This window comes from Drosophila subpulchrella, chromosome 4 (assembly GCF_014743375.2).
Source record: "Drosophila subpulchrella strain 33 F10 #4 breed RU33 chromosome 4, RU_Dsub_v1.1 Primary Assembly, whole genome shotgun sequence".
Lineage (NCBI taxonomy): Eukaryota > Metazoa > Arthropoda > Insecta > Diptera > Drosophilidae > Drosophila > Drosophila subpulchrella.
This window is the reverse complement of record NC_050608.1, coordinates 383226-409611: the sequence shown is the minus strand read 5'-3', so window position 1 is coordinate 409611 and position 26386 is coordinate 383226. Positions and strand designations below refer to the sequence as shown.

The 26386-nt window shown below is 35.7% G+C and overlaps 1 protein-coding gene across 7 annotated transcripts in view; it reads right to left on the bottom strand.

Annotated features, from left to right (window-relative positions):
- Positions 1-866: 866 nt before the first annotated feature.
- LOC119554677 (paired box protein Pax-5) overlaps positions 867-26386 on the bottom strand; it is a 45692-nt gene continuing 20172 nt past the window's right edge. For 3 of the 7 annotated variants that reach the window (XM_037865874.1, XM_037865793.1, XM_037865956.1), the window contains 9 exons: positions 19968-20133; positions 17266-17463; positions 13666-14132; positions 11012-11097; positions 9591-9843; positions 9337-9435; positions 6159-6644; positions 3912-4019; positions 869-2705 (listed from right to left, as the gene is read on the bottom strand). In XM_037865874.1, coding sequence (XP_037721802.1) covers positions 2539-2705; positions 3912-4019; positions 6159-6644; positions 9337-9435; positions 9591-9843; positions 11012-11097; positions 13666-14132; positions 17266-17463; positions 19968-20133 — 2030 coding nt within the window. In that variant the 3' untranslated portion in view covers positions 869-2538. Of the gene's footprint in view, positions 2706-3911; positions 4020-6158; positions 6645-9336; positions 9436-9590; positions 9844-11011; positions 11098-13665; positions 14133-17265; positions 17464-19967; positions 20134-26386 lie in introns of all 7 variants that reach the window. The other 4 variants (XM_037865716.1, XM_037866034.1, XM_037866192.1 and 1 more) reach the window with 4 other exon arrangements.

Here is a 26386-nt window from a genome sequence, read left to right as displayed (position 1 = left end):
CATGTAGATAGCGAAGTCCAACTCACCATGTTCCTTCCCACTGGGATTCTCTAGTGGATCTCCTCCAGCACTTCAACTATTCTGCGGATTTGCTCCTGTTGTGGTATTGCTTCCTCTCGGTCAAGTCCCACAATAATGGGCAACAGCTTGGATTAGGCGTCCTTTTTCATCTGCACTGACCTCCTTTAGCCGTTTTTGGTGTTTTTCTTCCATTTTTAATTTTTAAATCCCCCACTGCTTCTGCACGAACACCGTCAAAGATTAAATTTCTTATTCTTTGGGCCGCGGCTAACGGCGTTCATCGCAAATTCACTCGCGAAATCTGGTATTTTTTCAGGTATTTCCTTAGCTTATCTGAGTACCGCGCTGAAAAACAGACCCGACGAAAAGCTTTAGCCGCCAGTTTGCCTCTCGCTCACTCCTATGGTTAGCTCGCGGTTTTCGTCGATGTGAGTACTAGGCATTATCTTCGTGGCCAAAATTGTTTAAATCGGACCATTCATTAGGAAGTTATTGTCAAATGACGAACTCTTCGCATTTTAGCGCAATTGCGGGGTGTGCTGCTTTGCTGCTTGCAAATCTCCTCTTTTAGTTAAGTAACGCGTATCTGGTAGTCGTGGACGTCGACTATAGCGATATCTCTGGTTTGTTTTTAAGATATAAAATTATTCTACAAACGGACGTTACAGCCAGTAATGCATCTCGCTCACTCTTATTAGATGCTTATGCGTTTTTTTCGAAGATTTGGAACCAACCACAAAAGATTTCTGTGGCAGCAAGATTGGCTTTTAGATAAAAAAAAACAACACAACATTTTAAATTAAAGTAAAACTTGTTTTTTATCATTTATTTAGATACACAGATATTTATTTCTATATATATTTAAATTTGGTTTGTGCTTTCTTATACTAAGCGGTAACTTAAAACTAGTTTTAGCCTAAATACATAGCTCAACGATTCAATTGAAATTTTGGTTTCGAAATCTACTAGAGTATTTTAGATCAGAATATATGCATTTTAATACCAGTATCAAATAAAAATAACACTTCATATTATCATTAATTTTTGGGCATTCTGTTACACAAAAATATTAAAAATATTTAATGTTAGATATGTATATTACAAAGGCCAAGAGAATTAGGCTTTGTGCTTGGATTACACTCGCACTTTGGTATGCTATGTAGGCCACAAGGCAATTTTATTTTCCTTCAAAAATTAATTTGTAAATGTTGAAGAAGTTTGAGTCCAAACTTTTTTATATTATGGTTCATATTAAAATTACATTTTGTTTTCCCACAAAATTTATAATTGCTTGTAATAATTTTAGTCCGATTAGGGATGCACGAAAATTTCTGTTGGCCTGTGTAATTTATTTATCTATTTGAAGGGAAAAGTATTTCATGAAGTTCGCTAAGTCGATAAAACATTGCAATACTAATACTAACACAAATTATATAATATTCTTACTCAAATTTGCCTACAAATAAAATATGGGTTTGCCAACAAGTTGTGATTAGTTTCAACTCGGGCTAGGTTATAAATTATTTGTAAACTAATTTAATACAGTCCGTGGCTTAGTGCGCGCTGTATAAATTTTGTGGTATTTATTAACTCTACACAACATTTTAAGAAATGTGCAACATTTTATTGTTGTGCACATTCTTTTGAACTTAAAATCTTAGTGCATTATGTAGCCTGATAATATTTTATAAGAATCATTTAATTATATACATTTTTACATTAATTATTATTGAAAAATTATGAATAATGAAAAGTTAATGGAAATAAATATTTTAAAAGTTTTAAAAACTTTTGTTTCAATGTTTTTGGTTGAATATCGCCTTAATGGACATTTTGGTTTCGTATGTATGAGAGTAGTATACTATTTTTGTAATATTTCAAATACTTCACTTCTTTCGATATTTTTGTAAGCCTCCTAAAGTTTTAACTTAAATTGATCCATAAATGCATGTTTGTATAAAAATTTTTGTTATATACAAAATCCTTTAATGCGGGGGTGCCACAGAAATCGCTCGGCGTAGAATTTGTATTGATGCACATAAGAAACCCACCCCCATTCAGAGCTCCGCGGTATCTGTCACCCCCCCGATAAATAAACACTTTATATCATTCTAGCTGTTCGAGATTTTGTTCTACATACGTACGTAAGCATGTTTAAATGTACTTATGTACTTATTGCAAAATCCCTTTATTACACGGAGAGCAAAGAACGCAGGATAATTAGTTTTGAAAATTTTCTAGTTACATTTTTAAATATAATTGCAAATTGTTGGGAAAAATGAGAGATTCTTCCCACTTAAACTTGCTTACATGCATAAAACTGGTTTGTTTTTGACTTGCATTAATTGATTTTCTTTGTTTTTAAGTTGGTGGTATAAGGTGGATATTTACATAAACAGACTTTAAATGCAATAACAAAAAGAAGTATACCTCTTAAACAAGAAATCATAGTACTTCAAATGTTGATATAATTTAATTTAGTCAGTAAATTATGCTCCTAGTGCCTAAGAACCAGCATTAAACAAGAAAAATGTCTGAGGATTCTGATTTTGTGCACGCACTTCCACTTCCTGGCGAAGCAGCGGATGCTAGGGAGTTTGCCCGAGTTGCAGCTAAAGGGGACCTGACCAGGTCTGGCGTTAATGTCGACTGAGGTTGTCCGCTCTCGTAGTAGTATGATGAATCTGAAATAATTATGCACATTTAAAGCCAACTTTAGGAAACTCGGGAAATTTCAGGTAAAACTAGTAGTGGAGTGTTTAGTTTCAAAGAGAGCAAGATTTTCACAAGCAATTTGTTCAGATACATTCGGTTATACAGGCTTTTTAATAATTGCCAGGGAGGCATTTCAGGGCATTTCTATTTACGCGGCACACACGTACCGATGCCAGCGCCAAGCCACCTACCGGAAAGTAGCTTTACCATGAACTATGCCAAAAACTGTTTAGCTTAGTTAGTCATAACTTTTAAGATAATCATGAGATTGGTTTAAAGCCAACAAATTCCTACTGACAAATACAAACGATACTGCGTTTAAAAGGAATATAATTCTGCAACATTTTGAACATTTCTACGTTACCAGCGGATTTCTTTTACTTAAAAATGCGTAGTATCGTTTATATTTATACACGTTACTTGTAGAGCAAGATGGTATACGAGATTCGTCGGAAAGTATGTTACAGGTACCGTTTTTTTTTCGACGTTTTCGACCCAATAAGGTATATATATTCTTGATCAGGATCACTAGCCGAGTCGATCTAGGTATGACCCTCTGCCCGTATAAACTATAAGAGCTAGAATGTTGGGACTTGGCATGCAGATTCTTGGGCTTCCTGCGCAGGGCAAGTTTGTTTCACTAGGGTGTCACCCCCACTCTAACGCCTACAAACGACCATAACACTAAAACCAGTCTAAATGCGATTTGGTTACTATTATCAATACCCATCCACATGCCAACAATTATTCAAATCGGACCATGCATTTGCAAGTTATAACCAAAAAGTAATAAATAGTTAGCCGGCTCAAAATGCGAGATATATATACATATATATATTCTTACAGAAAATCGGGGGCTTACGAAATTTCACTGGGCTTCCTACGTTTCACGTTATGTGTCGTGTTAGTGAAAAATCGTATAAAGCCGATAGGAATGAACGATAGGTTGCGCTTTTTGCTAGCTAAGTAACGGGTGTCTGATAGTCGGAGCCGTCGACTATAGCGTTTCTTTTGTTTTCAGATATCTTTGTTAACGCAAATAATGTTTACCACAAAACACGTGGCTGGATTTTAGGAATCTAACAATTATAAAAGCAAGGGAGTTGCATATTGTACTTTATTTAAGAAAAAACAATTTGTATTACTTACTTAACAAGTTAATATTTGCTACTTACTTATCAAGCCGCCGCCAGCCCCATAGCCATAGGATCCGTATGCGCCACCATATTGTGTATAGGCGGGGTTGTAGGCGTAATCTGTACTGGGCACAACTGAGCTACAGCCTGCAATTGAAGAAAAATGTTAAAATGTTACTGTTAACTGTAAGTCAAGCTAAATACGAGAATAGATTAAAAAATGTAAAGTACCGTAGGTAAATAAAATAAAAAATATATCCATGTAAAATACAAACTTATGCATACATATTTACTATTCGTAGGCACCAAAAATAATAATTTAATAAGAATTATAAAAATATACAAATAATTGTAACTAGATAATCTGGTCTAATTTAACGACTTAACCTCTGAACTATGTAAAATAGCTAGCGAAACTCAACACACAAAACATTTAGTATTAAATGTTCCGGAGAAAAATTAAAATACATTCGAGTAAGTAAACATATTTGTGAACAAATTATCAATTACCTTCCTAGTGCTGATGCTAACAATATAAATTAAGTCGAAGCTCTAGTCACAAAATGTAATTTGTAACTAATTTTTAGTTATTAATTAGGTTTTAAATAGTTATTATAGCTTGAAGAAATTTGAATTCTTTTGGATACAAAACTATTATTCCTGGTTTAACTAGCAATATTAAGAAACGAAGGCAACTATTTTTTGGTCTTTGCTTTTGTGATGGAGACTCATTGTCCTAAGCGATTCCAAAGATTTGATTCACCTCGAAAGAAGTCAAATGACACAACTGCAAAAGTCATCTATTTATATATAGGGAAGACTTGTATAGACTTACATAAACAATGGTGCCACAAAAACTTCAACGCTACGTTGTGTACATTTTGTATTGATGCACATTAGAAACTACCCCCATTTAGCGATCTGCGATTTCTGTGGCACTCCCGATAGTCTGTAAATGGTCCTATGAAATTAAATTACTAATCATATTATTTTTTTTAAAGATTGAGGTTGCATGGTTTTTGCATAATTCAAGTAAACACGAAACATTAGCTGTTCCTGCAAAAACGTTGCCATTTTTATAGCCACTAATAGCCAAAAAACTGATTAAACTGGATTGACCCCATTGTTGTTTGCTTTGATTATAATACGGAGGGAAAACAATTGACTATTAACAAAACTGACTTTAAACTAATTTCGATATAATTTCTCATGACGCAGTGGCGTAAGCAAAATTTATTCAGAAAGGTGTTATCAAAATTTGTATACCCATCACCGTAGAGTAAAAAGGTAAATTATATTCGTCGGTACGTGTAAAACAGGTAGAAGAAAGCGTTTCTGACCCCATAAAGCATATATATTCTTGATCACGATGACAGTCTGTCCGTCCGTATGAATGTTGAGAACTGCACCGCAAGTAAATTTCAGGAGGCACTCTAACGCTCGCAAATTATTAATAATAATATTAATTTTAATGGGTATTATCAATAGCTACACTCCATTTTTAAAATCGGACCATTTATTAACAATAAACAATAAAAAATAATAAGCAGTAGAGTGCGACAGGAATGGAGATATATTCATGCAGCAAATCAGCTATTTAAGACATTTTATTAACACGCCTCCTATATAGGAATGAAAGCTAGGTGGCGTGTTAATGAAGTAGGAATAAACGCTAGGGTGCGCTTCTGTGTGTTGAGCATTCGAGCTAACTTTAGCTGAGTAACGGTTATCTGATAGGCGATGGCGTCGACTATAGTGTTTTCTCTTGTTGTTTACTGCCTTTTTCAAATATGTCCCCTCGCAATTCTTTTGAATTTATTTATTTTTAAATATTTGAATCATTTAATCTTTTTTTGAACAGCAGTGAGTTATTATCATATCTGTGTTACAAATTAATTCATTTGTTTCATCAACTCGAAAAGTAAAGCATTGGTATTTCACACTAGTCTCTGCCAACCAAAGTTGCTTGGAATTTATATAGATGTACTTTAGAACACCAACCACATTCGGCTCGAAAAAAACTTTTGTGACAATCGACTTTGGGCCCGTTCTGAAGCTTAACTTTAGGTACTGGGCTTTCGACGCCGAACATGATTCTTATTGGTTCAGTCTCAACCGGGGACGTAAATATCATACATGTATTTACGGCAATGTAATTTTTATCTTTTTCGATTATATTGATTTTAGTACCCATCACCGGCTTAGTGCAAAAGATAATAGTGCAGGTATTAGAAAGTCATGGAATACTTTTCTCATTTGCGTTGCTCACAAATATTTTCAACTTGCCTGCGGAGTAGTGATTAAAACTTGGTAGCACTGTAGGTGTTGAATAAAGGCCTACATTATTACGTAGATTTGGTTCAATGTCTAACCGATCGTCGTGGCCACTAAGTGATGAGGTTGACGGCTGCAGGAGTATTAGAGAAGAAGGGTGCGTGATGGTGCCTAAATGAGGGCGTCTGTTTCCTCTGATCAATTGATCTTCTGCCATATGATGTAGGTGTGGCAAAGAAATATGATCACTGGATTCCGAATTGGGATTGTGTTTGTCAGACTCCTTATTGTTTTCCTCTCTGCCCCCATCACTGTTCGTCTGCGGCTCCTTAACATGGTTACTATTACCTTCCGAGTGGTCTTGCACAATCCTTGTACTCATCGTGCAAGGGTTAGCCGGATCGGAGCTTTCTGGAACATCAATGTTTACTTGTCCGACTGATGAGGTGCCATTTTCCAGGCTAGAGATTGATGAGTAGTTCCCGTCAAATGCTAGAGCTAATACATATATATGCAAAAAAATTAAAAGATATCGCTAATTTCTATATGCTCATTTATTAAACTCCCACTACCACCAATTAATTGGTTTAAAAATATGGTGTCATCCGAGGAATTCAAAATAACTGCGATTAAAGGGTATTAAGTTTTCGTGGTAATCAGGTACCCCTTTTGTTTCATTTGTAATTTTTTTATTATTTGCAGTAAACATATTATTGCTAGGAAATGTTGATGCTTTTTATTTTTTAGCTTTAACAATTTAAATCATACACGTTAGAACGGTATAGAAAAGCGATCAGATATCCATTACTCTGTTAAAGAAAGTACAAGGTAGATTTTCAAGCAACCACACTATTGTTTTTGAGATTGCACCCTGCCGCTACCTAGGGTCAATTCCTTTATGAAGGAGTGAACATGATGATGAATTCAAAATTTTTTGATATGTTTATGAATATTTATAACACAGCCTGACACAAAGTGGGATACAAATTTTAAAAAACAATCGCGTAAGCATAAAGGATACAAAATATTCCTGATTTTTGAACGGTGTTCCCACAGATAAGATTTTTTATCTTTAGTGTGACTTTAAATATTTTTGTTATTTTTTTACATACAGGGGTGGTCAAAAGTATTTTCACAAAACAAAAGTTAAATATACTCATAATTTGAACTTACTTCTTGTTAACTTTGGCATCAATGGAAAGGTAATTTAAATGCCGTTTGAATGATACAATACATTCAAAAATCATTTTGCTTATATTTTTTATGACTTTTTTAAGGTGACAATGTTGAAAAAAATTTTTATGAAAAAAAGAAACATATGGCTAAAATTCATGTTTCTAAACATTTTCAAAAAATCAAAAAAAATATAAGCAAAATGATTTTTGAAAAATTCTTTTTGCAGTTACTATTATTTTTTTTTTTTAAAGAAACTTTTTGCATCAAAAAATATAAGTTTTCAAATCGAGGAAAAAAGTTTAAAAAGTAGATGTTTACACAAAATCGTCCTTTTCAATAAGTACTGAATGAGTTAAGAAATGTATTGTATCATTTAAGTTACCTTTCCATTGAGGCCAAAGTTAACAAAAAGTAAGTTCAAATTATGAGTATATTTAACTTTTGTTTTGTGAAAATACTTTTGACCACCCCTGTAAATGAACTTGTTACAAAATATTTGTGTAAAGCGTGTTATAGTTGTTTGACCAGTATGAAAATAAATAACAAATTGGCGAATAAAAATAGTGATTTTCTTAAATTAATCATACCGTTAATACCGCCAGAAGAAGGAAATTCCGTCGGGCACGCATCAATACAAAATATTCTTCTACCTGTTTAATACTTTTCAACGAACACACGATACCCTTTACTCTAAGAGTAAAAAATTGCTACTTATTGATTCGTTTATGGAATATGTAAACAACAATTTCAGAACCACAGGTGTGGTAAAATTTTATATCGGCAAGTATGTAACAGGTAGAAAAAAACGTTTCCGACCCTATAAAGTCAACCAAGCCAAAAAGCTTTAAACTTATATTAAAACATACATATCACCGCAATTTGTATTGCGTACCCATTACTCGTAGAGTAAAAGGTTATACTAGATTCGTCGGAAAGTATGTAACAGGTAGAAGAAAGCGTTTCTGACCCCATAAAGTATATATATTCCTAATCAGGATCACTAGCCGATTGGATCTAGTCATGTCCGTCTGTCCGTATGAACGCTGAGATCTCGGAAACTACAAGAACTAGAATGTTGGGACTTGGCATGCAGATTTTAGGACTTCCTGAGCAGCGCAAGTTAATTTCAGCAGGGTGCCACGCCCACTCTAACGACCATAACACTACCCGTCTAACCCTTCTGAATTTTGAAAAAATTTAAATAAAATTTTGTTTTTATTACCAATACCCATCTACATGTCAAAAGTTATTAAAATCGGTCCAGTCATTCAAAGACTCTTTAATCTTTGTGGCTAATCCCAACTTTCTAGCTCTTATAGTTTTTAAGATCTCAGCTATCATACGGACGGATATGGCTGGTTCGGCTTGGCTAGTGATCCTGATCAAGAATATAAGGGCAGTTCCAAGGAGTCGCTCGGGACGATAGTAGACTTCTAAATTTGACAAATTTTTGGCGTGACGATGGATATTGATAAGCTAGACAAAATCAAATTTACACTTTTACAACATCTTCAAAAATGTGGGTGCTCGAGAAAAAGGTTTAGTGTTACTTGCGCTGCGCAAGAGCCTCAAGAATCTTGATGCCAAGTCCCAACATTCTAGTTTTTGTAGTTTTCGAGATCTTGGCGTTCATACGGACGGACGGACATGGCTAGTTTGACTCGGCTATCCTATAGGGTCTGAGAAGCTTCCATCTATCTTTTACATACTTTTTGACAAATGTAGTGTACTCGTAAACTTTTACTCTACAAGTAACGGGTATTATTACAAATTTAAAGTGGCCATAATTAGGTTAATGGCTTTAATTTTTTTAAGTACACCCAATACTAAACCGCTTCTTGAAAGACAATAACAGTTTATTTGAACATAAGGGAGTATAAGATATCGGCGACAAATAATCAAAGTTTCCAAAGAAAATAAATTAAAACAATTAACAATTTTCGAATCTTTAGAAAAAAATTGGGGTTGTGTGCTTATCCTTAAATAGTCGGTATAACTATCTGTCTTTCCTTACCTGTGTAAAAAGGAGCGATTGTCTGTTCCTGCACTGAATTCGCACTAAGCTTCATTTCATGCATGCTTATAGGGACTAGAGGTGTAAGCGAACTGCCTCCTACATCGGTTAAGTTTACAAAGGAAAATAAATTTAAAGGAAAATAAATAGATATACTATATTTAAAGGAAGGTTATTAAATTATAACAAATAAAAGTTACAAAAAAAAATTAAGAATACAAACACCTTATTTTATAATTGGACGGGTGACTTACCAATTGATGGCCCTATTGTCGGTGTATAAAGTGAGCTTTGAGTTTGCGAAATCGTTGAAATACTATCGTACAACATAGACGTATCACTGCTAGACGGTGTCGGGCCCGGGCCAGATCCAGATATCGAGTTTGAAGTAAATCCGTTTGGAGCCTCATAATATGATGCTGCGCAGTTTCCGGTGCCTGTTGTCAAATTGCCTAGCTCGGCAAGCAGCTTGTGCTCATCCTTGATACACCACTTCCCTGACCATATCTTGGAAAACAAGAAGTTATATATTTTTGACTTTATTTTGGTACTTTAATTATATAAAGAATCAGGCATGATTTAAGTCGGCTTTTAACACAGTGAAGGGTACGTATCCGACCTTATATTTTTAGTCAGCATCACTAGACGAGACGATCAACCATGCCCCTATAAAACTATAAAAGCTAAAACGTTGGGATTAAGCAAGATCCAATACAAATATTTGCCAATTGAAGGACTTTTCGAAGAACCTCAGGAGTACCGAAAGAAATTTTATGAAAAATACATTGAATTAAAACATAAAAAAATAGTATTGTTAAAAATTCATTGTTTCGTTTGGTTAAAATCGATTTGATGCTTATGATTCTGTGAGGCGTTTTCCGTGTTTCTCATTTTGGAGGCTTAAAAATCATCTATTAAATGTTGGATTACCACATACGATTTATAACCAAACGAAAAATTGAATGGCGCCGCTGTACGTTTACAGTGATTAAATGCAGTCCCCAAAGTCTTGTTCTTGGAAAAACTTTTGAACATAGCACTGGATTTTAACAAATGAGGTGTCATTTGACGCGTATTCTCAGTAAGAATTAAACTTGGCTAATACCCTGGGCCATTTGTCCCAACCGGGCCCAATAGCTCAAATTTTATAAATTTTGACTTATAATTTAAATAATTAAATTCTTGATAAGCTGTCTTTTGTTTTTGCAATACCTTTTAAAAGGTGTATTACTCGGTATGATCGGACCATCACTGCAGATTTGTACAACACGAAAAAATTTTAATTAGTGCTGAAATCCTATCTAATCCATTATAAAAGTAAGATAAACACTTGTTTCCAACAAAAAAACCCTAACTATAAGCTTTTCTTCAAATCGAAATCTGGTAATAAACTCGATATATATATCAATTACAGTACAATAGATAGTATCAAGCTAATCAAAACCCTAAAACGCGATGAAGCGATTGTGCAACTATGTAAGTCGACGTAGTAATAAGGCAAAACGACGCAATCCTTTCTTCTTCGTATAGAAAAATAAAGTATCGATGTCCTTAACAGACTTATAACAAAATCTAACACATTTTGTAATAATAAAATAGCAGCTTAACGGGGTGCCACAAAAAACGCCAGGCACGTAGTTCAGAGCCACTATCATAAATTAAATTACACACTTACATTTGGATAAAGTTGTTCGCCACTGTATCCCATACGCTGCCGTTTGCCGTCGTCTTCGGAATGTATATTTGTGTCACGGTTCTCATCTAAAAAGTAAATTGGTTAAACATTAATCAGCTAATTATATTTATATTCCTGCTTGTACAAAATATTTCCATTGCATTTTGTAACGTTCAAGTTTGTCACGTGCCGCCTAAGTGCGTTTGTGAGTTAGTAGTCACTTTGGCGTTGGTGGTAATGTAAATATAAGTAGACCGACACCCTTTTAACTTATTTTTGACGTTTCATTCTTTTCTATTATTATAATAGGTTTTTAATCTGACCTTCAAGTTTAATAGGCATTTCTAATAAACTTCATAACTTTTAAGTAAAGACGGCCATTTATTTTTATACCCGATACTCGTAGAGTAAGAGGATATACCATGTTCTTTGGAAAGTATGTAACAGGTAGAAGGAAGCGTTTCCGACCCCATAAAGTATATATGTTATTGATCAGCATCACTTGCCATGTCCGTCTGTCCGTATGAACGCTGAGATCTCGGAAACTTAAGACTTAGAATTTTGCGACTTCGCATACAGATTCTTGTGCTTCCTGCGCGGCGCAAGTTTGATTCAGCACGCCACGCCCACTCTAACGCCCACAAACGACTGTAACACTAAAACCTGTCTAGCGCCCACTATTTTTACTATTTTGAAAAAATTTAAATGAGAGTTTGTTCTTAATATCATTTAAAAAATTATTGACCAGTCTTAAAAAAGTTTTAACCAAATTATAATAAATCAACCAAAAACACCACTTAACGAGGTTAGGGGTCGTGGCGATCACGCACCATCAACATACAAAAGTTCTGATATCGGCTTTTGTGACTAATAATGCTTGTACATTTGACTAAATAAATACATAAATGTTCTCATTCTGCCCGCTTCTACAAAATATTTAAGCTTTTCGCATCAAAGGTATATTTTATTGCATCGTGCCGAATGAGAACATTTTAGAAAGTGGATTTATTTAGTCGAATGTACAATCTTACCCCCAATGAAAGGGGTTGTATTTTTTATCGCTCAATATTCTCTACTCCGTAACTTTTATGACAAAAAGTGTTATACATCAAAAATAGAGGAATATCAAGGGCTATGAGATTAAAATTTAAAAAAAATCATTTGAACCAATTTTGAGAAAATAGTCAAAAAGTGGTTTTAAAAAAAACTCTTTGCTATAACTAAAAATCCGTTATATTCAGACAATTTCAGTATATGTAGTGTTTGGCAAATTAAATTATTTTGAAGAATCATTTTTAAGAATATTTTTCTAACTTTTCTAAATAATTTGTAAGACCAAAGTTGTATTTAAAAAAATTTTAGATTTAAAAAAAAAAGATAAATTTGTCACGTGGGGGAGTCGAACTACTAACCCTTATTCACATGCTGAAAAGCACTAGAAGGCAGTAAAAAGACCGAAAATCCATGCACTCAAAACCTTTATTTGTTCTCATTTGTCTACGACTAAGTTTCTAATGTGAGCATAATGTGATTTTTTGCGAGTTTTCCAGGTGTCTTCCAATTCTAAAGCGGTCATCTTAACGTGAATCAAACTTTAAGGAAGCGTTTTTGACCCCATAAGGAATTTTCTATTTTACTTTTTTTTACCGCATACGGTATTTTCTATTTTTCGTGTTAGGATCGGCTAAAACTGTAAATTAAATATATTATTATATTTGTATCATAAATTTAAATTAAATTATTTTTGCTCTTTTAGAAGTTGATGCTGAATCAAATTTGACATATGGCCACACATAGGTCACTTGGAAACCAACCCTTTGTCACACTTCATGGTACTTTTCCTGCATCGATCTGCTTTATGTGAACAAATTGGCCACAAGTGAACAGCAGTTAATTCCCAAAGCGACCGAAATAGCAATTTTAGAGCGCTTTAGAAAAATCGGCAATGAGTGGAATGTGATTTTTATGTGACTTTTTATTACCCTTTCAATGACACGACTTTGGAGTCCTGTTATGATCTGATAGCATGGGTAATTGTATCTAACTCTAAAAAATAAAGTAAAAACTCAGACAGTTGGGTGTAGTACCATTGACTCATAATCTCTTCATCTAGGGTGCGATTGCTTGCTAATGTTATGCATTAACGAATATTTATTGAAACCGACAGGGACTTCCTGAGAAATAGATAATTTGGACAGCTTGGCATTATTATCAAAAATCCATCTAAGATATTGGTGAAGCTGTACATCAGCATCCCCCACAATCAATTAAGATAGTATCTAATTGCTCTGCCCGACATGCGGTACCAGACATCTGAATTAATGATACCACAAGACTTTTCGCCTTTGCACGCAATAATGTTTGCGTCCAAGCAAAATATTCTGTGCCTGGCCTTGCGTTCTGATATGTAAATGAACCGACTGGGACTTGACGAATAATAAATAAGTAAGGAGTAAGTTATGTAAATTCTCCGTTTTCAACAGGCGCACAGCTTCACAGTGTCCATGTATAAAGCATTTTAAAAATTCATTTTTGCGAAAATTCGCAACGGCGATCAAAAACCAGTCTTAGACCTAATAAGCAACATATTTATTTTGGCCTGTGTCCTTATTAAGTTTGTGTTTGAAAAGTGCGATGATTCGAAGGAAACTTACCATGAGCTTCGATTCTTTTACGTTTACAATTGGTGGGATCTGTATTATTGTTGTTGTTGACGCTACTGTTGTTATTATTGTTGTGAGAATGGTGTCCATGCTGTATTCCTAAAATTCCATTAATGCTATATCCAGTCGTTCGTTGTTCAGTCGTTGAGTTGATATTCCCATTGCTCGTGTCACTGCTGTTCGCATTGATTTGGCCGACTGAAACTTGGACAGTATCAGGGCCTGACGTCGGTATTGATGCGTGCGTCGCAATCGCCGCCGCAGAAGCGTTTGTGTTTGCCGAATTAGCGCTGCTATTGCTGGTTCCACCACCCGGGGGCTGCGGTTCGCCGTTCGTTCCTGTGCTGCTATCGAGACTTTCTGTGGCCATGTGGCCGCCACCGAGGCCCTGTGGCACATGATGCTGTTGGTGATGATGTACGTGTTTCGCCTTCTCGGCGGCCTTGTTCCTTACAATGCTGAAATTTAAAAATGTGAAAAATCATTACAAGTTGACGGGAACTTATATGCTCGTTCGTAATTATTTTAATCGAATTAACTACTTTAAAATCTTTACAGATTGACGGAAACTTATAAGCTTGATAGTAATTATTTTAAGCGAATTAACTAATTGAAAGTCGTCAAAATTGTAGTACATTTAATCGACATACATAAGAAATATTCAGAGGACTCACTGAAACCGTTCTAAAAATAAGTAGACGACGTGAAACCAATCAAACACATACAAAAATCTGTAGATTATGTAACACCGAACTATCTTTTGATTGGTTTTCAATGTAACCGTCCCTGAGACAGTCGGAGATTTAGTAACACAATTTTACCGAGTCCTGAAAGCTATATCAAGTAGATTGACTTAAAATTGCATTTCGTTTTAGCTGCAATGCTATATCATTTACATTACAAATTACACATTGAGGCGACCTAATGCGCCTTTGAGGAATTATTTAACTACCTGGAGTCCCCAAATGCATTATGTAAGTACATTTGACAGGTTGCTTTTAAGATTGGTAGGAACACCATATGCTTCAGAGGGTTGCAGGGCCAGAAGTCAATTCCCCCCAAATCATGCCCTGATGACAACAGTCTCTGATTTTTTTGAGTACCAGTTTGGAGACGGGATGAGCAATTGGATATTTGGACAGTGCACACAATTGAGACATATGTTTGGGATGCGAGGCAAGTACTACCCGCTGCATGTTCTTTTGTATAAATGTGTAGATACATTTGAATGTGTTTCAGGCGAGGGCTGAAAACTAAAATTGGTTGAGTGCTATGAAAGTCACTTTATTAAGTGTCAGTCTCCTGGGAATCAGTACATGGGGATTCCTACCGCCCTCGTACGGGCGATTTTGATCCGATTGAATCACCACCACCCTAATCATCGCTCAAGTGCCATCACATCACACATTGTCGCATTATGAAATGTTCTTGCTGATTATACCATGAATTACCCTGCTCGCCGCGACTTTTGCATTATCATCGGTCACATGTCAGTTTTGGCATTCGTAAAGTATTCCGGGACCTAGTAGAAACACGAATCGAATTGATTAAGAATGGTAGCACGTGTCGGGTGCGGTTGAGAACTCCAATTCTAATTTAATTTTTTTAGCTGCAACCACGCTGTGATCGGTATAGTTAAGAGTACCAAACAAGTGCGGTACGACATTTGAACCTTTCTGATGGTTATACACGCCATTAACTATTGATAATTTGCATGCAAACATATATCTGCCAGCGAGACGATTACTATTTTCATAATGCCCTTGTCATTTGCTTACTTCAATCACACTATTTTTATCTAAACTCCTTTGCGTTCAACTCATTTTCTGACATGACATTTGATTAGTTGATAGAGTTTCAAGAAAGAACATTAAGAACCATTTTCTCGTCCGCGTGTTTAACTAAAAGAAGTTTTTATAAAAAAACTTGAGCAAAAACGGTGCGTGGGCCATTTCATTAGACTTTTTGGGTTCCTGCTGACAATGCGCGTCGGATGGCACCTCGTTAAAAATTAAAATTCGATGTTCCGCTCAAAAGTCTTGTGCTATATGTCGTTGGAAAGGAATTTTGAAAAACTGTGTACGCCTTCCTAACATGATTTGTCTAAATACCATAATTTAAAAATTATGCGCAAAAGTTTTTATTCCAATTTTTTAAAGCTTTATTTAATTCTTCAAACCGGCTCTTACAATTTTAGTTTAAGCTTTAGACTGTTTAGCCATTGAGATTCTTAAACTTTTAACATACAACACATTGTTGTAAAATTTCACATTTGAAAGTTATTAATCAACAAAAAGGGACACATTTATCAGTACAACTAACGTTGCCCGAGCATTGATCTTTTTTGCGCGTATCCACACTCAATGTTAAGGTCTTGCAAATATAAAAATGACGTTAAACAGATCAATTTAAGTAACTTTAGTTATTATAATAAGAACAAGATCTAATTTTTACTAAATACTTAAACATATGAGCGCTAGACGGGTTTTAGTGTTATAGTCGTTTGCGGGGGTTAGAGTGGGCACTGCTGAAGCAAACATGCGCTGCGCAAGAAGCCCAAGAACCTGCATGCCAGGTCCCAACATTATAGCTCTTTTAGTTTCCGAGAATCAGCGTTCATACGGACAGACGGACACGGCTAGATCGACTAGGCTAGCGATTCTGAACAAGAATATAAATACTTTATGGGGTCGGAAAGGCTTCCTTCTACCTGTAACATACTTTCCGACATTTAGATATTCATAACCAAAACAAAATTCCATTAGCACTTTTACAAAATCTTCAAAAATGTTGGCGCTAGACAGGTTTTACCGTGGGCGTATGGCCGTTTGTGGGCATTGGAGTGGGCGTGGCACCCTGCTGAAGCCAACTAGCGTTGTCTCAGAACCTCAAGGACCTGCATGACAAATCCAAATTTTCTAGTATTTTTTAGGTCCCGAGATCTCAGCGTTCATACGAACGGACAGACAGGCAGACAGACGGACATAACGGGTATAAACATAATGATTAAAGTTTTTGACAAGCCTTTAGTACTTAAACATTACATGTGTTGTGCAAACGGAAAATATGTATATTACAGGGTACAGCTAATATTTACTAGACGATAATTTTGAGGTTTTTGCAGTTTCTTTTCGGCGGCATCTTTGAGCGGTACCAACATAAATTATGGTCAAAAAGGAAGTGCGTATATAAAAGCAATGTGGGGCAGTGTTGACGTCGGAAGTGCCACGTGGCATGGCCAAGACTCTACGATGATGTTGTCGGCAATAAAGCCACACCGGATGCTCGAGAGGAAAGTGGCTTTTGTTGTGGTCGTGTGTCAAGCATTGTGCCACAATTATGAACGCTAAAAACTACTTAGATATTTTTATTAGATGAAAGGTTCGGCAAAATATGAAGTCAGAGTACAGCATGATGTTGGGTTCTATCCGAATTTCGCTTGAAGGAAACGGACACGGATGTTAACAGCATGACAGCAAACAAACTTCGGAATACTAACGTAGCGCATAACGGATGTGCGTATATCCGTTCTAATCCGCGCTTACGTTTCAAGCGTAATGGTGACTACAATTTTTGAAATGTCGCTCTTACCGGTTTATCGAAGAAACACTGGGAACATTATCCTGGGAGCATATAGCTTCTGCCAAAAGCCGATCTCGTATCTCCCAAGCAAACATCGTGGGGTTTTCACGCTTATAGTTGGCAATTGCATCTACTACCGGCGGGGTGGCCACTTTTGGCTTGGAGCCACCAATAACACCGGCCTTAAAACTACCAGTCTCGTAATATCTGAAAATAAAGCATGGGATATTTTATTAACTAAACAAAATCAAACGATATGGTTTAAATTTTAAATAAATAATTTTCCGGATGCCGTAATTTTATTGACGCCACAAACATTACTGAACACTTCTTCTAGCACTGGCCTCTTAACCTTACGGGGTTATATGTATATACACTTGTACCTAATAATTTCTTTCAGAAATTTGCAACGCAGTGAAGGAGACGTTTCCGATCCCATAATGTGTATAACTTCTGGATCAGCATCACTAGACGAGTCGATCTATTCATGTTTGTCTATCCGTTTGTACGCGAACTAGTCCCTCAGTTGTATACAACTATCGGAATGAATACTTCCCAAAAGTCGTTTTTATTGCAGGTAGTATATAAGTCGGAACGAGCCCGATCGGACAACCATATTAACTATATATAGCTCCCCAAGAAACAACCGGAAAATTAATGAAAAACAGTTTTTGTAGTCGATACTCGTAGAGTAAAAAAGAATATTGTGTTGGGGGAAAATTATGTTACAGGGAGAAGGAGTCGTAAATATATTCTAGATTAGAATAACTAGCCGAGTCGATCTAGCCATGTCCGTTTGTCCGTGTGAACGCTGACATCTCGGAAACTAGAGCTAGAGGGTTTAAATTTCAGATACAGATTTCTTATCGTACGCAGCGCAAGTTTGTTAGGCGAATATGCCACGCCCACAAACCGCCCAAAACGCCCACAACCCTTCAATCTGATTGCTGCCCATATTACCATACATTGAAATCGCGGTTAGGTGGCGCTTTAAAATCTCGATTTGCATCCTTTAGCTGAGTAAGGGGTATCTGATAGTTGAGGCCTTCGACTTCTGTGTTTTTGGACATATTATCTTCTACTCTTAGAAATTTTATTATTTGTACTTTTTCAGAACTTCGAGTTAAAATAAAAAATCGAGCTATATCATATAGTCTATATAGCTGCCATAGGAACAATCGGATAATTAATGGGTATATATTTAAAGCTTTGTTATTTTTCTTCTCTTCTACTCCGGTATATAGCTGTTTTTTTAATACTTCAGAATTGCGAATAAAATTTGATACAAATCGGACTACTACCACTCTGCACGACAGTCCACGTAGTGACTAAGCGCACCAAGAGAGTGTGCGAGAATGTTATTGCTCTTCAGTTTGTGTGTTTGTGCCAAAACTTTGTTTTAGCGTCCTGGAAATTTTATATGGTGTCAGATAGCTGCATATAAGAAACTTTAGTTTTACCACTTTTGGAAAAACCCATTAGTAAGCGCGAAAACAGCTGCATAAATTTTAAAAGGCTGTAGCTTTTGAACCACCAAAGCTACAGGACTGTGCTACAAGTCGTTGAAAAGATATTTTATAATACTCTGCACGGTTTTTTACACGGATTTTGTCTAAATACGATAGTTTAAAGAATATGGAACAACGTTATTATACCCGTAACTTGTAGGGGAAAAGTGTGTAACGGGTAGAAGGAATCGTCTCCGACCCCATAAAGTACATATATTTTTGATCAGCATTTTAACAGAAAGGTATTTCTCCCGTCAATACCAATGGATCAACCTAAGAAAAATGTTGCCACACCCACTCTAATGCCCACAAACTTAAAAAAAGTTTAAGCACTGATATCTCGGAAACTATCAAAGATAGAACAAAGGGACTTCAGATTTAGATTCCTTAGCTTTGTACGGTAGGCAAGTTTGTTACGCGAATATGCCGCGCCCACTCAAACGGCCACATACCGCTCGAAACTTTGGCGCCCACAATTTGCATGCTAGAAAAAACATTTTAACTGAAATGCATTTGTCTCGTCAATAAAAAAAGTTTACCACGCCCACTCTGTATTTTTCTCGTCAATACCCATCGATTGGCTTAAAAAAAGTTTGGCAAGCCCGATCTGACGCCAACAAACGCCCATAACGCTTAAATTACAATCTCGCTTTGCTGCTTGTACGTCTTCATCTCTCTTTTTCTCCCTATAACTGAGTAACTGGTATCTTCTGATAGTCTAGGCACTCGAATATAGCTCTCTTCTTTGTTATACACGTTACTCGTAGATTAAAAGAATACAATATTCGGGGAAAAGTATGTAACAAGTAGAAGGAAGCATCTCCGACTGACATAAAGTATATGTATTCTGGATCAGCATTGCTAGCCGAGTCGATCTAGTCAAGTCCGCACTTTGCTGAGACAAAGTGCGCTGGAATCTCTTGTATATGAATGTTTAATACCAATAGTGTAGCTTTTATTGACAGACGGACATGGCTAGATCGACTCGGCTAGTGTTGGTTATCAAGAATAGATAAACTTTATGGGGTCAAACCTAATACCTATTGTACCCGTTACATTTTTTCCGACGAATCTAGTATACCCTTTTATGACATATCTGGGGGCAAATATCTTTCTCGCCACAATGCCTAAGGCTCCCCTATATTTTGATGCCTCTATAAGTTATATGCTATTAAAAATCGGTTCTTTTTATTGCTTAATTACCTTGATAGTATCTTAGACACACAACCATGGCTCACGCGTAACTGACGTGATATGTCACATGGGCGGACACCATTGTGCGCGAGCTCCACAATACGCTGACGAACGACATCGGGTAGTGGCCGCCCGTTAACAAATACGCCTCCTAGTTGATTAACGCCTCCATGACCTATTTAAGAAATATAATTATATATCATTATTTTAACTTAAAAATTTAGATTTATTTGAAATTAGGGAAGATGGGTGTGTTGGGACAAATCTTGAGTCAATTTTTTCTCCTCAGATTTTCTCCTCCCTTGGCATGTATATAACTCTTATTTAAATTTTTACAAATTGTTAAATAACGTGGGCGTTTCCGACCCCATAAAGTATATATATTCTTGATCAGGATCTCGGAAACTATAAGAACTAGAATGTTGGGACTTGACACGCGGGTTCTTGGGCTTCTTGCGCAGCGCAAGTTTGATTCAGCAGTGCCACGCCTACTCTAACGCTTAGAAACAACTAGAACACTAAAAACCGTCTAGCGCCCACTTTTTTTAATATTTTGTATAAATTTAAATGAAAGTTTGTTCTTATTATCAATGCCCATCTACATGCCAAAAATTATTGGCCAGTCATAAACAAATTTTATTCAAATAATAATTAATATTTTGCAATTCAATCAAAATTGCACAACACACAAGCAAAATAGCTGCTTTCACTAATACGCCACAAAGCCGCTGGGGCGCTATAAAAGAAGAAGATAGGTGCCGCCGGGTGGGGTCTGGCTAGGTGTGTTAGTTAAAAAAAAGCAGAGTTGCTTTAAGCATATATCCAATCTTCTCGCACTCCCGTAACCTGAGTAACGGGTGTCTTATTGTCGAGGCCATCGACTATAGCGTTTTTCTTGTTCTAACTTACATTTTTACAAAATCTTCAAAAATGTTTGCGCTAGACAGGTTGCAGAGTTATGGGCGTTAGAGTGGGGGTTAGATTGGGCGTGGCACCCTGCGTCGCGCAGAAAGGTCTTGAAAATGTAAAAGCGAAGCTTAAGAAAATTTAAGCTGTTGAAGCTGGTGGTAATAAATGTCCAAAGTAATTAGCATAGATTTTTTTAATGAAAATACACATCGAAAGAGTACTCATTAGTTAAAATCCGATGCTCCATTCAAAAGTATTTCCAAAAGATTTTGAAGGCATTCCCAAATTAAAAATGTTTGTCCCATAAAAAATGTGTGTTGAATTTCCAATGTATAACTACACATATTTTTTTTAAATTTCTAGAAAAATTTTGTATATAATTAAGAAAGGCAGACAGTAACCAAATCGTCTTTGCCTTCCCAATGAAAATATATATATTGATTGATAAATACTTTGCTAAAGCGGGCCGAATAAAAACGTTTAAGAAAGTGAAAGAAATAATTTAGAACTCTTGTTAGTTGAAGGTGACATCGTCACGACCCCTTACCCATTAAGTGGTGTTTTTATTTGATACTTTATAGGGTCCTAAACACTTTCTTCTACCTGTTCCGACTTATACAATACACCCTTTAACTTTACGAATATAGGGTATAAAATGTTAAGATTCTGGATAAACAATCGTATCAGACTCTTAATTTTGCGGGTACATATTTTGGAAGGGGACACGCCGTAGAATTTTTTGTTTCTTCTTTTATTAAACATGCATACAATTGGCATACTATTTTATTCATTCGTCTGTTGATACTAATCAACCACAAAGAGACCGCGCATCGTATACACATTGAAGACAAAATAACTAATGACAAACATGCTGCGAAAGAGGAAAGAACACTTGCCACACTTCATTTGCATACATCACATCGGTATTCTCAATTATTTCACTAATTTGAATTTGCTGTGCTAATTGCTCGCTTTTACTCCGAATGTATCATTTCTGATTTTAATGAGTACAAAAAGCTAAAAACAGTAGGTATATGAAAACCAACATAGATATTTATAAAAACATTACTTTAAAAAAGAGTGGGATTAAATTTAGTCATAATACAATTTTTTAAATTCACAAGAAGTGTGAGAGCTCGCATTGCCGTATGGTTGTGTACCATTCAAAATTGACTCGCCTATGTTCCTCAAGAGGAATAGTAGCCACATAACCTATTCGGCCAAAGAAACAGGACAATTGTCCGTTAGATTTGGCTCCTCTTGAAATACTCACACGGTCCACTGCTGTTTTGTTACGCATATATCCATGATACATTATCTGGCACAATTTATATATACGTCATACGTATTTCATAATTTTCTATATGTCATATGATGGTTTTTATGGTCACATGTATTGAGATATTCACCGTAAAAATTGGTAAAAAAAATCAACAAAGATGTATTTGTATACTTAATGTAAACAACTTAAAAATACAGGAATTTAACATTTGAACTTTGATAAATCTTTGAAAAACTGTGTCATCAAAAAAATGTAAGTGACATTTTCATGATCCAGGGGTCCAACACTAACAGAATTTGCCATTAATCGCTTGGGAGCGTTTAAGGTTATGATTAATACACAATTTAATCAGTTTCTTATCAGTGTATACATACAGTGGTCGGCACAAGTATTTTGACAAAACAAAAGTTAAATATATTCATAATATGAACTTACTTCTTGTAAAGGTAAAGGTAATTTAAATGCCGTTTGAATGATACAATACATTTCTTAACCCATTCAGTACTTATTGAAAAGGACGAATCGACTTAAAAACTTAAATTTTTTGATGCAAAAAGTTTCTTCAAACAAAAATAATAGTTACTGCAAAAATAATTTTTCAAAAATCATTTTGCTTATATTTTTTATGATTTTTTGAAGGTGATAATGTCGTCAAAAAAATTCATGTATTTAAACATTTTCTAAAAATCATAAAAAATATAAGCAAAATGATTTTTGAAAAATTCTTTTTGCAGTTACTATTATTTATGTTTGAAGAAACTTTTTGCATTAAAACATTTAAGTTTTCAAGTCGAGGAAAAAAGTTTAAAAAAAAAAATTTTAAAGTAGATTTACACAAATTCATCCCTTTCAATAAATACTGAATGGGTTAAGAAATGTATTGTATCATTCAAACGGCATTTAAATTACCTTTCCATTGATGCCAAAAGTTTACAAGAAGTAAATTCAAATTATGAGAATATTTAACTTTTGTTTTGTCAAAATACATATGCCGACCAGTGTATATAATCATGCAAAAAATGCGCCAAAATCTTGTTATGCGTATAGCTTTTGAACGGAACATCGGATTTTAACAAATGAGGTGTCACTTGACGCGTATTTAACGTAAGAATATAACTAGACTTATGACTTACTTGTGAATTTATCTCCAACGGACCCAACAGATCCAATTTTCTAAATTTCACTTTTACACTTTCACCGCCCTTTTTCCCAAACCAATTGATCTTTGTATGCAATCCGTTTAGTTTTTGCGATACCTTTCGAGTATCACTCGTAACGGACAATCACAGTAGATTTTCATTTATTCGTCTATATATAGTAGTCGCATTCGTACACTCTCCTGATGTGCTTCATCACCACGAGGACTTCCGTTCACAGTGATGACCAAACTCCTAATTGTAACTGGTGAAGGGAAGCTTATCCAACCCTATAAAGTATACAAATTCTTGATCACTAGCAGACTCGATTTGGCAATGTTCGTCCGTCTGTCCACATGAACGCTGAGATCTCCATATCGAAGTGCCACGATCACTCTAAATGTTCTTTTTTGATGATCATTACCAATCTAAGTACATTAAGCCGGACATTTTTCTATGAAATTGTTAGGGTCATACTCTCACTTTTAGGTATATTTTATAGATGTCTAGATGCCTTGACATGATTTTACTTTTTGACAGTTTGCTTGTAATAGCCGAAACTATTATATAATGGACTATAACTTTTATATGCGAGTTGTTTAGGCTATAAAATACAACTACTTTTTCAAAGCGAGTACCACAAAATTCATTTAAGAATCCTGTACACCTTATATTAAAGGAGTAGACAATAAAATCGATTGCTCCGGGACCGTACTTGGTCCTTTTGGGTTCAGAGACAGACGCTCTACGGAATAGGCAACTTCTAACTGATTTATCTCTTCAAATATTGTACTCTTTATTTACCTTATTCGATCAGAACAAAAAATACCTAAGCTTTAAAATAAAAGTTTTTTGTTTTCGCATTTAATAAAAAATAAAAAAGTGCACCATGACATGTACATTAATGTCCAAAGTTGTTCAAATTAAAAAGTTACACGGTCACTTGCACAACCCTATCTCCTTGAACTCCTTTCAGCTGAGTACCGGATTCATGATAGTCAAGGCACTCGATCTTAGCATTAACTCTTGGTAATTCATTGTATCAAAGGAAATATATTTACAATTTAAGTTAGGTAGAAAAAATAGCAGCTGAAAATGTTGAAGTGTTTTTACACATTTACTTGGCTTTGACCCATGCTTCTGGAAGCACTCAGCAGGATATCTGCTGCAGTAAAACTATGAACAAAGGACCATTGTTGGTGCCTCAATTGTCATTTAATAATGAACCTATTATTCTCAATATCAGAAGAATGTGTAAAACGTTATTGTATCAACTTACTCGGTAATATAGAGAAGCCCGATAAATCAAGGTCCTAAGCAATATCACTGTGGACCGTAGAACACGAGGTGACGAAGTGCACAAAAAGAGCGTGCAAAGACGACTACTATATGTAACCATAAAATTGAAAATGTGTTGTGATGGTCCGATTCTGGAAGGAACGCTATAGTCGAGGGCCTGGACTACTAGATACCCTTTACTTAGCTTCACGTAGTGCTAGGGAGATGGAGATATGCATGCAGCAAATTGGCTGCTTTCGAAATGGCAGTTTATTAGGCTTTAACTTTTTAATAAATGGTCTGATTTAAATTGTTGGCATGTACACTCAGAAAAAAATCCAGTGTTTCGTGCTTGAATCAAATATTTTCGGTGTCAAAACTTCTCCAAGCTTCTTAAATCTAGTCATATTTGTACTAAAAATAAGGAAGAACGCTATAGTCGAGTACCTCGACTATCAGATACCCGTTACTCAGCTAAAGGGACCAAAGGGAAATGGAGGTATGCAAGCAGCAAAGTGAGATTGAAATGCGCCACCTACCGGCGGTAGACAGATTTAATTATGGGCGTTAGAGTGGGCGTGTGAAATTTTTTTTGGATCAATCTATAGGTATTTACGAGACCAATACATTTCAGCTAAATTTTTTTATCTAGCATGAAAATTGTGGGCGTCACAGGTTTGGGCGGCTTGTGGGCGCTAGAGTAGGCGAGGCATATTCGCGTTGCGCTGCGCTTAAGACTACGGAATCTAAATCTGAAATCTCAATTCTCTATCTTTTATAGTTTCCGAGATATCCGCGTTCATATTTACGATTTTTTGAAGTTTGTGAGCGGTTTGTGGGCGTTCAAGTGGGCGTGGCAAACTTTTTTTTGGGTATTGATAAGGACAATACATTTCAGTTAAAATTTTTATTCTAGCATCAAAACTGTAGGAGCCACAGTGGGCGTTAGAGTGGGCGTGGCACTCTGTTGAAACAAACTTGCGCTGCGTAAAAAGCTCAGGAATCTGCACGCCTAATCTCAATAGCCTAGCTCCTTATAGTTTCCGAGATCTCAGCGTTCATCCGAACAGACGGACAGACGGACATGGCTAGATCGACTCGGCTAGTGATCCTGATCAAGAATATATATACTTTATGGGGTCGGAAACGCTTCCTTCTGCCTGTAACGTACTAGTATACCGACGAATCTAGTATACCCTTTTACTCTACGAGTAACGGGTATAACAAGAACGATTTTAATATATAGTAAGAAAGTTACAGGCATGATTTCAGGACGAATAATTCTTACATCAGTATACGTTTACTGTAAATTTAAGTTGGGCTTTAATTAGTAAGTAGTAAGAGAAATAAATATTTGAAAGTGAAATAAACGAAATATGTCTAAATAATATTAATATTTTAAGTTAACTTACGACTTGCCGCTCACGGGCATTAACACTGTGTAATTTATGCGCCTTATATACCGAGCCCTTTCAGAGTAAACAAATGGGAATTATTAGATATTTAAATCTAGAGTTCGCTCAATGTGAGAACTTTTCCAGCATGAAATAGTTCTTAAATCAAGGTTGCTTGTACTTGATTTTAGGATGGTGGTTTTCCACGAGTGTAGATGAGTATTTATAATCAAATCACAATTGCGCAGCGCAACTTTATTTGTTCAGGATACCACGCCCACTCAAACGCTCACAAGCGCCCATAATGCCAAAACCTGTTTAGCTCCCACATTTTGTAATATCTTGTAATGTTGATCTATATCTATCTACATTCCAAAAATTGTTGAAATCGAAACATTCATCAAAAAGTTATAAGCAAATATTGTGTGC